Raw genomic sequence first — 12401 nt, forward strand, 5'->3', positions numbered from 1 at the left:
AAGGATTGTGACTTCATGTTAAAAATTATTTAGCCAAAAACTGGATTCTTAATTTCAGTCTCCAGGATGCAACCATCGGGGCTAAAATATGTACAATCAGTATGTTGCCACTGGTGTCATCATGAAGGTTGTGATTTGTTTTCTCAAAATTTTTCAAATTATCCAATATTTCAGAAAAAGCAAACATTAGAGGAAATTGCACCTTATTTTTTACTTTTTCCCATCTCACAAACCATCTCACCTCCCCTAATATTTATACTGTGACCCATCAGAGACAACGCAACCCCAAGGTTAGGAGCACCTGAACTAGGAGTGTCCCATTTGAATGGAAATTTCCAAGTTCCCAGTCAGAAATTTCAACTGGAATAGCCTGAAGTGTTATTTTAGACTTGGAAAGTTGGAAGAACCTTACCTGAACTCAAAATCCAAAATGGCCACTCTGGGCGTCTACAATCGGGACAGCTGTTTGTTTGCACTTCTGCCTTTTCCGTCTCTCAAATCAACTGTTCACACATTTCTGTCCAACTGTGGACATGCTGTTAAGGTGTTTTCATGCAGAAAATACCCAGGAATGCATCGTTATTAACTGCTATTGTTAGCAAAGGCTGACAGAGGCTAACCTGGTTTATTTAAGTTGTAGTGTAACATAGTCATGTCAGGTGTGATATCATTTCCAGCTCCGACTTATGACGTATATGTATATAAAGGAATTCAGACAAACTGATTCTGGGTCAACAACAACATTAAAATGCATTGGCACATTCATATTTTTTGATAGTTTTAGTACATTTAATGAGTACAGGTGTATTTTTTACGAGAGTTGAAACTGCAACGTTAGTACTTTTATATTGTTCATAGAGCATGAAGAAATCTTTTTTTTAATAAGGAAGCCTCACTTTGTGGTTGTTGTAAGAAAATAATTGGACAATGTTTTTATTTGTTATTTATTTATGTCATTCTTCATGGATATTACATGCTGTATTTGCAAATACATGTAATTCCTATATTTTATAATAACTCTCTGGGCCTTGACACATTACATGTTGAAATTTGTGTTTGCTTCCATTTTCACTCAAAATGAACTGTCCTTTCACAGGTCAGGCCCTTCATCTGAAAACTCCTCTGAATCGGTGGTATTCAACCTTGGTCCTGAGGTCGGACTCGGAGGCCGTTTCACAACACCAGGACGCTCACAATGGACATGAGAAGGACGCTCCTGCCAAGTCTCCTTGAGGAAACAGTCTGGCAACATCACAAGGACGGAGTACACAGCTGTCAGATTTTGAGTTGTTCTGATTAGCTGCTATTGTGCAGCTCAAACTGTAACTCAGTTCACAAGTGACAGGACAGCATTACCCCCATGTAGCATAGTAGACAAATGACATTTACTCTGATGTTTTACACAGCATATTCTTATGGCTGCTTATTGTGTCAATTGTATTTCCAGTTTTTAAAAGTGCATTATCTTGCAAATAATGAAACCATAGTCCAAACCTGAGCTCTAGAGGTGAGCTTTAAAAAAAACATAATAGAAAGTCACCCCATGTCTTTGTACTTATAGTTAGGGAACATCAATTCTACACTCTACAGATAAGCCTTGTTTCCAATTAGCAGCAGCTGGTATAAAATATGCAAAGATTTCACAGTTACTGTATGTTGATCATTTCTGCCATGTCTTTTCTGTTAAAACACAAATTCACCAGTTATTGGAATAATTCAAAATGGTCCCTCCTGCCATCCTCCTTGCAGTGACTTATCTTGTCTTGTCTGGAGGCGCTTTCATAAATATAGACATCTTATAGATTTCTGTCTCAGGTGATTATTTTCAAACTGGAAACATGCTGACAAATCATTTAGTTCAACCTCCTCACGTCTCTTCATGTGCATAAGATTCAAAGTATTTTTAAGAATAATTCAGTTCAAACATTCGCTGATGAGTGAAACAAATGACTGAATTAAAAAATACACATATTTTTAGTGATTACATATGCTGTCTTCAGAGGGTTTTTTTTTCCATCTTGACTCGACAAAATTGCAATCAAACCATAAATTACACGCCAAGTTTTGGTCTTTTTTAATTATAGTTGTGAGGACAGTTTCACAGTGGAAAAGAGCCTGGAGGTTGAAGTTGCTATCTGTTTCAACTGAAAATTAGTCAAGTCTAATTTTTGTCTTGAGCATTTCAAGGAGAAACTAAAATCGTCCCTAATTGACTAAATCAACATAATGTTTGTGCAACAGGCCTCAGGGCTGTATTTGATACTTCAGTGGTGGAAAAAGTGTTTAGATTGTTTGCTTGAATAAAAGCAGAACACCAATACAGCAATTTAAAATACCATTAAAAGCAAATCCATACAAAAATCCATAAATTAACGTCCTACATTAAAAAAAATCCTACTAAAGTAAAAGTACGCAAGTATTAGCAGCAAAATAAAGTATTAAAATAAAGTTTGGTCCCTCTTACTGAAATATATGACATCATTAGATTATTAATACTGAAGATTCACAGTGGAAACAGCATGTTACGATTTTAGCAGCTGGAAATGGAGCTAGTTTGAACAATTTTGTATAGAGTTGTATTCACAGGGACAGCAGGTAAAACTGAGGGGTCGTCAGATGATTACTGGAAGAGGAAAGGAAAGAAACTAATTCTGATCCGCAAATCTCTTTTCAGTTTTTGAACTTTTTCTGTTTTTTTATTTTTATTTTTGGTGAGTCATTGGATCATTTGAACATTTATTGAAATTAAACCAAGTTTAGAGGGGGAAAAAAAAAAATCACGATTTAATAGAGCTGGTAACAACTCAGATATCTGAAATGTGACCCCGAATGCACACTTTTTGTGAGATGTCAGAGGCCCAACAGGTTGGAAACAACTAGTTTAATCTTTAACAATGGTTTGTATTTTAAAAGCTTGTTCACTCATCTATTGTGTCAAATCTTCATCTTAAAAGTGACTGAAGCTGCTAGATAAATGTAGTGTAGTAGAAAATACATTTCCCTCTGGAATATAGTGAAGTGGAAGCATAAAGTAGCATCAAATGGGAATACTCAAGTAAAGTACAAGTAGTCTCCACTGCAGCCTCAACTGTAGTTTAACACAGTAGGACTGCTCCAGTTTCTTTCCACCACTGACTCTGTTCACGTTTTTGTGTCCATTACATGCAACTTGCACTCTTTATATACGCTGGTCTCACATAAGCAGCAGCAGTCTTGTGTGCTTAGTTCTTTTAAAACCACACTTTTAATGGTGTCCTTGAACGACCCACTTCGTCCCCCAGTGCGCTGATGTGCAGCTGGCTGTGTTTAAGGATACATTTCCTATAAGGAGAAATAAACATGACGGTACACGTACAAGCTGCTCACCTGCAGCACACGTTACGCTTCACGTATCCTGTTTTTGCGGAAGATGTCTGAAGTGGCTGCATGAGGCAGCGGGAGCGGGACCGTGCGCTCAGGTACGCGCAGCCAATGGGAGCGCAGAAGGGAGTGCTCAACAGCGAAGAGGCGGTCCGCGCCGGCACAGACACAGCACACCTTCAGATGGAGATGAAGTAGCAGCGGCAGTCGATCAACCGAGCGACGACAGCGCCTGAACTGCGGATCCGGAGGTTTTCTTCAGGGGGGACAGGTGACAGAGCAGACCGAGCGCGTGAACGTCCATCGGTGGAAATTACTGCTGTTTCACTCCCCACACTTGCCACAATAGATGTTACTCTACTACATGCATTTTGATCTGATCATCTAAGCCCAGTCCACCAAGATGGAAAATGCTCACACTAAATCGGCGACTGAAGTTTTAGACAACTTCGGTGTGAACGAAAACACTGGGCTGACTGTGGAACAGGTCAAAGTCAATTTGGAGAAATATGGACCGAACGGTGAGTAGTTTTATAAATTATTCCCCCTCTTTATTTTAGTTCAGGTGCTGCGTGTTGGAGCCTGTATCGATTCATTTGCCAGGAAATCCCTCCACTGCCGTTATATTTCAAGCTGAGGCAGATCGTGCGCGTAAAAAAACAATCATATTCCCTGTGGCGCACAGTCAGTGGAAATGGAAGTGGCACATTCAGTGAGACACATTCCTGTGTTGAAATCATACAGCCACATCACACTGCTTAAAGTTACTACATCTGGAGAGGGAAGGAGCAATCCAAATCAACTCCTTTAACATTGATCAAGTGCAATAATGCAGCTACTTTTTAAATTCAGTTTGTCCCACGAGGTCGCCTCATGTCAGGTCGCGTTTGAAAGTAAAGTCAAACGGCTGCGACAGCAGTTCCAAAAGAAAACCCCAAAAAGAGCTTATATCTCATCGAAAACCAACCCTCCCCGACTTTGTGTCTTGACTCGGTGTGTGCAGTTGGGTGTGTGTGAGGACACACATCCCTGGCTGTCATGCAGGGATCAGGAAGTGCAGAGCAGGGAGGCTCAGGCTGCTGAGGAGGAAGAAGATGCACATAATGAAACAAAATCTTGAACAACCTGTTTTCACTTTCAACAGTTGTTCCTCACATGGCCTTATTTTATAGTTCAAATTACAAGATAGAAAAAGGAAAAAGATTTAAAATGGACTATTGTAGGGTGATAAAGATCACAGAGAATCTGGTGTTGGCTTTCAAAACACGAATTAATATGAATATACAGCTTCTTTTGAGCAGTGTGGACTCTCCACACCCACGCAAACACACCCACACACCCACACACACACACCAAAGTCTCCATCATCTTTTACCTATCTACACATACTTGTGCTTGACGGGCACTTTTGTGCCGAGCTCGGACCTGACATCAGCACACCTTTCCCTCCTGGCCTGTCATTTGCATGTGCGGCCAAGCTGTGGAGCAGAGCAGCACATTGTGCCAGTCAAACAGTGGCTCTTTTGTTGCAGCCAGCCACTCTACCCAGGGGCTTGTGATGACTTCATGGAAAAAAAGCAACGTCTTGCCACAGATAAGATCTCTTTGCTTTTAGCTGTGAACTTCCTGCCTTGTGTGAGCACGTTACAGATAAAAACTGAAGGGTGGGGGGGGGATACCCGCTTCCTCATTTGGGTCTAACTGTTCAGGGGTCTCCACGAGTCAAACATGTTAAAAAAAAATAAAAAAATAAAAAAAACTGCATCAGAGTGGCTGTAGTTAGTTTACAGTTGCAGAGTAACTGTTACGTTTACAGTTACGGCTGTGAAATGGCTCCTTCCTCTGCTCACAAATTACAGATTTTGCAAATGAAGCAAGGACTCCATCGGAGCCTTGCTGTTTTGTTCCAGCGAGCACCCGTTCAAAGAGGTTTGAGGATGGTATGGTTACCTCTCTCCCATTGACATGTGTGCACTGACTGGTTAGCAGGATCTCATTATCAGCAGGATCATTAACCCAAAACATGTCCACATGCGAGGTCTCCACTCTGCTCAGCGTTCGTCTCAGTTTAGACACGAGTAGGCAAACAGGAGGTTAAAATTACACTAAGTGCTGCTCCAAGTGTCTGCATGAGGAGGCACGGCCATGCTGGGAAGATGGTGTGACATGTTTGACTCCTCCGTGGGCCTGGAGAGGTTTTACACACTCGCTCTGCCTCTCGATCTCTGGGATGGATGAGGGAGTTTAACCTCGGAAACATCAGAGAACTGTCTGCTAGCTGTTAGCCGTCCCTTCGATTTAAAACATGACGAGAGTGTGTCATCTGATTTACTATACAGATCATTTATAAGTAAAAAAATGATGTGAATCCTCTGTGAGGTTACATGTTTTGGCCTGGTTATCTGATTGTTTCACGGTACAGATGGCAACATCCACTCAAACTGTACTATCCATTTATTTGTTTAATTAGGAGGAAAGGATTTAAATGATTACTTTGACCTTTTTTGGTATTTATTTGTCTTTTTATGATGTTTTGGTCACTGTATGTAAAGACAGGGGAGTAATTTGTATGTGTATGTGCTGTGACAGAGAAACCCTCCTGAGCAGCACCAGAGTTTCTGACCCTCTCTTCTTTGGAAGTTTAGCTTATCCACCACATCTGGATGGGCTTTTCTACAATGCAGTCAGTGCTGAAGAAAGAAAAAGAAGAGAGAAAGGGGCTGGCCTTTTATTCACACCTTCCATTTATGATCTACGAGCAGCTCGGTCATTTCAAACTTCACACACACACACACACACACACACACACACACACACACACACACACACACACACACACACACACACACACACACACACACACTGAAGACATCCACATAATTTACTGTAGAGAACTATACAAGCACCTCAGTTTATAAGACGGTTTATCACTTTCATTTTGAAATAGTTGGTTCTGATGAAGTAGAGGCAAGAGGAAGTCATACATGCACACACATACGCACACGCACACAGTTTCGCCCTCTGTGTGTATGTGTGGGTGCACAAAGAGGGTTTGTGCTGTTACGGCTTGCGGTGCCTGATGATTGTGTCCTGTGCACTCGCAACCTCGTTTTCAAAGGTGCACGGCATTCGTTTTTTAGAAAGTGTCAGTAAAAGGGCATATTGTTCCCATGAGCAATCAACCTTTTTTTTTTGTTGTTGTTGTTGTTGTTTTTTTTCATGGGGGGGGGCCTCTTGACAGCAGTTTTCAGAAGAACTGACACTCGGGGGAAGAAGTGTCTAGGGAAGATGACCTTTTATCACTGAAGACTTTAATTTATTGATTAGTCTTCTTTTCTAACATTTAAGAGAATTTCCAAAGAGAACTTCATCCATCACGGCTTCAGACTTTAAAATGTTAGAATATAATTGAACTGAGAAGCATTTTTAAACAAAGCATGTTAAATAAATCACTTTTTTACTTTCTTTTAAATTACTCTGCACAGCTGGACAGCCTTTACATTTAGTCTGGGTTGTAAACATGTTCCTTGACACTCCTTCACAGAGAGTTGCGCAACCTATTCAGGTTAAACAACGTACTGGTAATGTCATTACACCATCATGATACAGTGTCCAATGTTAGATAAGATGACTCTCAGCCAGGTAATCATGCTTTCCAACCAATCAGCCTGTTCATCGCCCCCAAACTCTACTGAGCCTCTGTTTATTTTAGCTCTTTTCGTTGATCCCATGATGAGACCTGTGCGCATGCTTTTCAAAAGTGGAAATACAATAAACCTCTGGCACCTAAAAGATGTTTGTTTTCTGTCATTGATGCAATCCCAAAGGTACCAAGACTGCGGTGTTTGTGATCATTAGGGGATGCCATCTTTGTGAAATTAGTAAATGTTGCAACACTTTTTCCACTCCGTTGTCTGCCACAACTGATAGTTACAACTTCCTTTGATGGGATCTTACTTACAGGGTAGTTTCAACATGAAAGCAGCCTGACTTACTCGCTCCTTCATTTGAAATACGAGAGAAGTTGTGCTGTTTCCTGCTCCTCCTCCTTCACACCGATTCACTCATGACTGCACATTGCAGCTCGCTACTCAATCAGGGGCTGCCGGCTCCCACTTTACTGAAAATTGTCCCGTTGACAGTTAAGCTGTGGTAACGGTATTGGCGTTATGTGGGCTGAGAAAGGAGAGTTAAGTCGTAGAAGGAAGTCACTTAAAGTCCTTGGAGTGTTGAGTCACTTCTCTAGTGAGTTCTAGTGGGCTCTGTGTGTGCCTGCCCGGCTGCCTTCAAAGTAGCTGCGATCCTGTTCGAGCTTGTCACTTGTCTTCTGCCTCCTTCCCTCCCACCTCTGCATTTGTCAGTCATCGTCATGCCCTGATGTTAAGATGATGTTGAGTCGGCGGGCTCGAGCGTGCTGCCCGGATGCTCTGCAGCAGCACAGTTTGGTCCACTGAGAAGACGTGTGCTTTAAGGTGTTTGTGTTTCAAGGAGTGTGTGTACACAGAGCATATGCTGCACATCATGTGTCTGCCTTCAAGGTGTACCATAACGGGGTATACCATCAAGGTGTATACCACAAAGGTCATCAAATAGCATTTAGAGCGAGATAGAGGCCTGTCTGTGCCGTCTAATGAGCTGAATGTAAAATAAAGAGTGCAGATCATTGGTTCCTGGAAAAGTAAGTCAATACTACAAGAGTTAGGTATTTGGATATGATGGCTAAATATACTTTTTCCACCTTTTCAGTCACATAGTCCATTATGACACGCTGCTTAGTGTATTTTATTCATTGAGTTTAAGTGTAGTGACACTACCCTGTAGTAAATAAAAATAAAATTCACTATGAATCTATATTTTAAGATAACACTGATTTTTAAAGGGTAAAATTGTTGCTAAAAAAAATCCAATGAAAAGACAAAGCCCTGAGCCTACAGCCAAGTGGATATCTTACTTTTCAAAAACTGTCACAAATATGCACTTTATTTCTTGAAGGATAATTCATTTCCTAGAAGAATTGCGCACTGTGTTTTTTTAGCAGATGTGACACGTTAACATGTGCATTTTGTGGGATTTATTTCCAGCTGAAGATTTGGTGCTGTGGTGGTAAATAGTAGTAGTAGTAGTAGTATGGCACCATTTATGGTCTGAAAATAAACAACAAGACGCAGGCTTGTCATCATGATGGACTATATCGACCAGTGAACCCAAACAGACGTGGGATTTTTGTTGCTGTTAGTTTGTATGTTTTATTGTCATTTTGGAAAACAATTGAGAATAAGATATATCAGGTGTTAGCTTCACAAACAAAATCTATCTGTAGGATTAAGTCAATGTTGATTTTAGTCTTTTTTTTTTTTATAGGTTTGTTGAAAATGTAGAATATCATTGCAATTAATATTATTATGGCAAATCAAAGGGGGCATTTAGGTTGTTTCACATTATCATTTACAGTAATATACATCTCTACTGTCTGTGTGTATGCATTTTTTTTAGCTGTAGCTAGTTTAAATTGTTCACGACTTAGATCAGCCTGTGTTTCTTCACTGATTAGATCAATGAAGTTGTACTGCACCAGGCATTTGATTGGATAAAAGTGTCGCTCTGGTTTCTAAACCTAGAATAATCCTCATAAATAGCCTGGTGTTAACACAGATATTTCAGTCTGCCTTTAGGGGGATTACTGACTATTTTTTTTTTTATTTTTTTTTTACAGCATTCAGCTTCTCCAGTTGGCTACTGGGTGGCTGGGTGCCATCCTCCTGCCCTGTTGAGATGTTAAAAAAAAATGGTTCCTTACACAGCTGTGACCTTAAAGAGGAAGCTTTGAGCCCAGACAAGATATCAGCTGTGTGCTAATCATCTCATGCATGTCCTGTTCTGTTGACAGGCCCTTTTTCTATTTCCTCTGTAACTGGTTAGCAGAGCTGATCACAGAGAGTTTTAAAATGTGGGGCAGGACTGTCTTTTTATGTGTTTCAGAGTGTTTATTTAAACCTGAATCGAATGCAGGCTGAGCAACATGTGTGTATGGACAGTAAATGCATAAATGTAGATGTCATTTCAGAATTTATGGGGTGTGCACTTTCTAATCCGTTTGACCAAACCATTTGTTGTTTGTGAAGTTCCTAAAAATATGAAAGCAGAATATACAGGCCACTCACATGCTTGTGTAGCTGTCCCAGATACACTCACAGGTCAAATATGAGTGATGCTGCAGTTTGATTTCAGCATGCACTATCCTGTGCAACAACCAAAGGAAAAACCTAGTCTCTTTTTCCCTGACCACAGCTTGATGACGTCACAGACAGTCCGGCCAATCAACAGCTGCTGCAGCCACTGAGTTGAGTCTTGTGTCATTTGCTATCTTAATCGGCTAAAAAAGATAAAAATCTCTACTTTGATATGAATTCTCTTCGTCTGACATGACAGTCTTTCATGGATGAGCTTCACAAAAGAAGTTCTTTCAGTGCAACTTTGACAGCTGATGTTTTCTGTGTCCCCGACGTGAGGAGAATTACAAGCTGAATCAGTAAATCAGATGTAGCGACTGAAATGATATTAATTTTATTGAGCAGGACGTCTTACTTCTTTTCCACCAGTGTACTTTTTCCTGCTGTGCATGTTAATGTGATTCACCTCTCACAGAAATGAACCCATTATTTCCTTCCTTTGTGGACTATTAAAGTCCTTTCAGAGTGTCCGTCTGGATGTGTCAGCAGGTTTTAAACCTTTGTTAGTTGGGAAAATGTTCCTGCAGATCGAGTCTCATTCAGTCTTTGTGGAAAATCTACTGTGGACTGAAATTAATAGTAACCTTTTACGTTTCATTTGACACTTTATGGTTTGGTGCTTCAAAAAACTTTGAGTTAGTATTTCAAAATAGTTACAAAAACAAAAAATATGTCAGAATATTTTATAATACATTATAAATATTTCTCATCATAAATAATAGCTGGTTCTAAACTCTACTGGGCTTTCAGTGACACTTACAAATATAAAATACTGACTAATATAATTGTAATTGCTCTCAACCATTAAAAAAAACCCGTATTAACTGTTCCTTAGTTGTGATTGGTAATATCTCCTTATAAAGTGTTTTTGTCCCTGCTGAAAGCACAGCTGCAGGAATGGCAATGGTCCGTCGGGTCGTCCTGAAATACAGACTGAAATGTATTAAACAACTGCATTACTGTAAAACTTTTATCAGACATTCATGTTCACTGATGGATGAATCTGAAGGAATGTAGGGATTCATCTTTTAGCGCCACCGAGATCAAATGTTTTACTAAACCAGTGAAATCTCAACATGTACTGGGAGGATTGACACAAACGTTTGGTAAACATTTTCATGCTCCTTCAAAATAAGCTGTAATCACATCAGAGATCCGCTGACTTTTCATCGAACACCAAGTTCAACATTTTCGTCAGTCGAACAGTTTGGTTTATGACTTGATACCTATAAATCCAGTGGAATTTCTATGAGCATTAGCTGTACTTTGTGTTAAGAGCTAATTCATATTTGTTAGTATTATAAAGTAAGGTAAACATTAGACCTGGAAAAAAAATCAGCATTGTAATTTTGTGCATTGGTAGCATGCTAATTTTAGCACTTAGCTCAGGCAATCATTGTGTCTGTACATGTGTCATATCGCATGTTTCTGTTATGTACTCTTGACAGTGTTGTATTGTCTCAATTCGCACACTGCCGTTCTGCAATATCTGGAAATAACCATCAAATTTGAATGCATCACCCACCAACATATCTGCCGGCTCTTTTCATGCTCTCTCTTTCATGCACACACACAATTAACATGCTAATGGTTTCTATCCAACAATAGTATGGATGTGCTTCGTACAAAATATACACTTTTTTTGTGGACGTGCACAAGTTATATTTGTATAGTATTGTATAATAGCGGCAGCTTCCTCGGCTGCTACGGATTGGAAATACTGTAGCTTTTTGGTCCCTTTCTTAACACTACGTAGCCATGATGGCCACCGTTGATGGTGAAAAATGCCCAGTTTTCCATCACAGTCATGAGTATACCATTGAGGTACGAACAGTGCACCGCATTTTTCCACACTTAACAGTGTGTACTCGCATAAGTACGTAATTTGGGACACAGCATTAGTCTTGTTTTGTTTGAGCAGTGCAGCTTTCATCCGATATGACGGACTTCTTTAATGACTGAAGAGCCGCTGCATGTGACGGCTTCATGCCCTTGTTTCATTATGCTGCAGAGGAATGATTGTGAACTCGTAAGACTGCCCTCGTTTGGCTCTCATGGGTTGTTTCTCAGAGGTCTGCAGAGCGCCTAAAGATAGCTGCTGACACTCGCCCACTTGCCATGGACTGTTTGACTTCCTCAGAGAAGAGAGCCCCTCTGATATTTATGTAAATGAAGGACACACTGACTTTGTCTGCCTGCGACAAAGTCTCTTCTGCAGTTACCTGCCATGCTGTGCAGCAGAGATAATAATGTTAGGGTGGACAATGAGGCGCATTTATCATTCACATTTGATGTGGTTAATGCATTCCGACCTTTTCCGGTGGGAGAATGCATTAGGAGATGGAGTGGATATAGGAAGCTATCATTAGGGGTTACCATCATGGTATTTATAGGCCTGTTTTACATTCTCCTGGTTAGTGGATGGAGCAGGATCCTGGAGTCAGTGGAGTCAGACACAGACCTGCTCACACTCAACCAGCTGGCTGACTGTGAGCTGTTTATTTGGAGGCGTGTCTGTTTGTCTGCATAGGACCACTCCTGCAAATTGTGTATTAGCAGCCTGCAGAAGCCACAAAGGAGCTTATCTACATCTGAATGTGTGGAGTTTTTGGTGCCTGCAGTCAAGAGTGTGCTGCATCAAGGCCCTGCTGATTGTATAACAGTTATTCTTGGTAAATTTTGACAGACACTGGAACATTACCTTGTGAAACGCTTATTTCCAAGCAGCCTTCCTGAGCCAAGTCGCCATGGTAACTGCTGAAAACGGTCTTGTTTTTTGTAGTTTTCACAAGACGGCCTGAACTCCAGCTC

The 12401-nt window shown here is 40.5% G+C and overlaps 1 protein-coding gene across 2 annotated transcripts in view; it reads left to right on the forward strand.

The window, feature by feature from the left end:
• The first annotated feature begins 3524 nt into the window (after positions 1 to 3524).
• atp2a3 (ATPase sarcoplasmic/endoplasmic reticulum Ca2+ transporting 3) overlaps positions 3525 to 12401 on the forward strand; it is a 45812-nt gene continuing 36935 nt past the window's right edge. For both annotated transcript variants that reach the window (XM_069146994.1, XM_069146993.1), the window contains exon 1: positions 3525 to 3881. In XM_069146994.1, coding sequence (XP_069003095.1) covers positions 3764 to 3881 — 118 coding nt within the window. In that variant the 5' untranslated portion in view covers positions 3525 to 3763. The remainder of the gene's footprint in view (positions 3882 to 12401) is intronic.

This window comes from Embiotoca jacksoni, unplaced genomic scaffold (genome assembly GCF_022577435.1).
Source record: "Embiotoca jacksoni isolate LCO1_2020_lvr unplaced genomic scaffold, fEmbJac1.0.p SCAF_13, whole genome shotgun sequence".
Classification (NCBI taxonomy): domain Eukaryota; kingdom Metazoa; phylum Chordata; class Actinopteri; family Embiotocidae; genus Embiotoca; species Embiotoca jacksoni.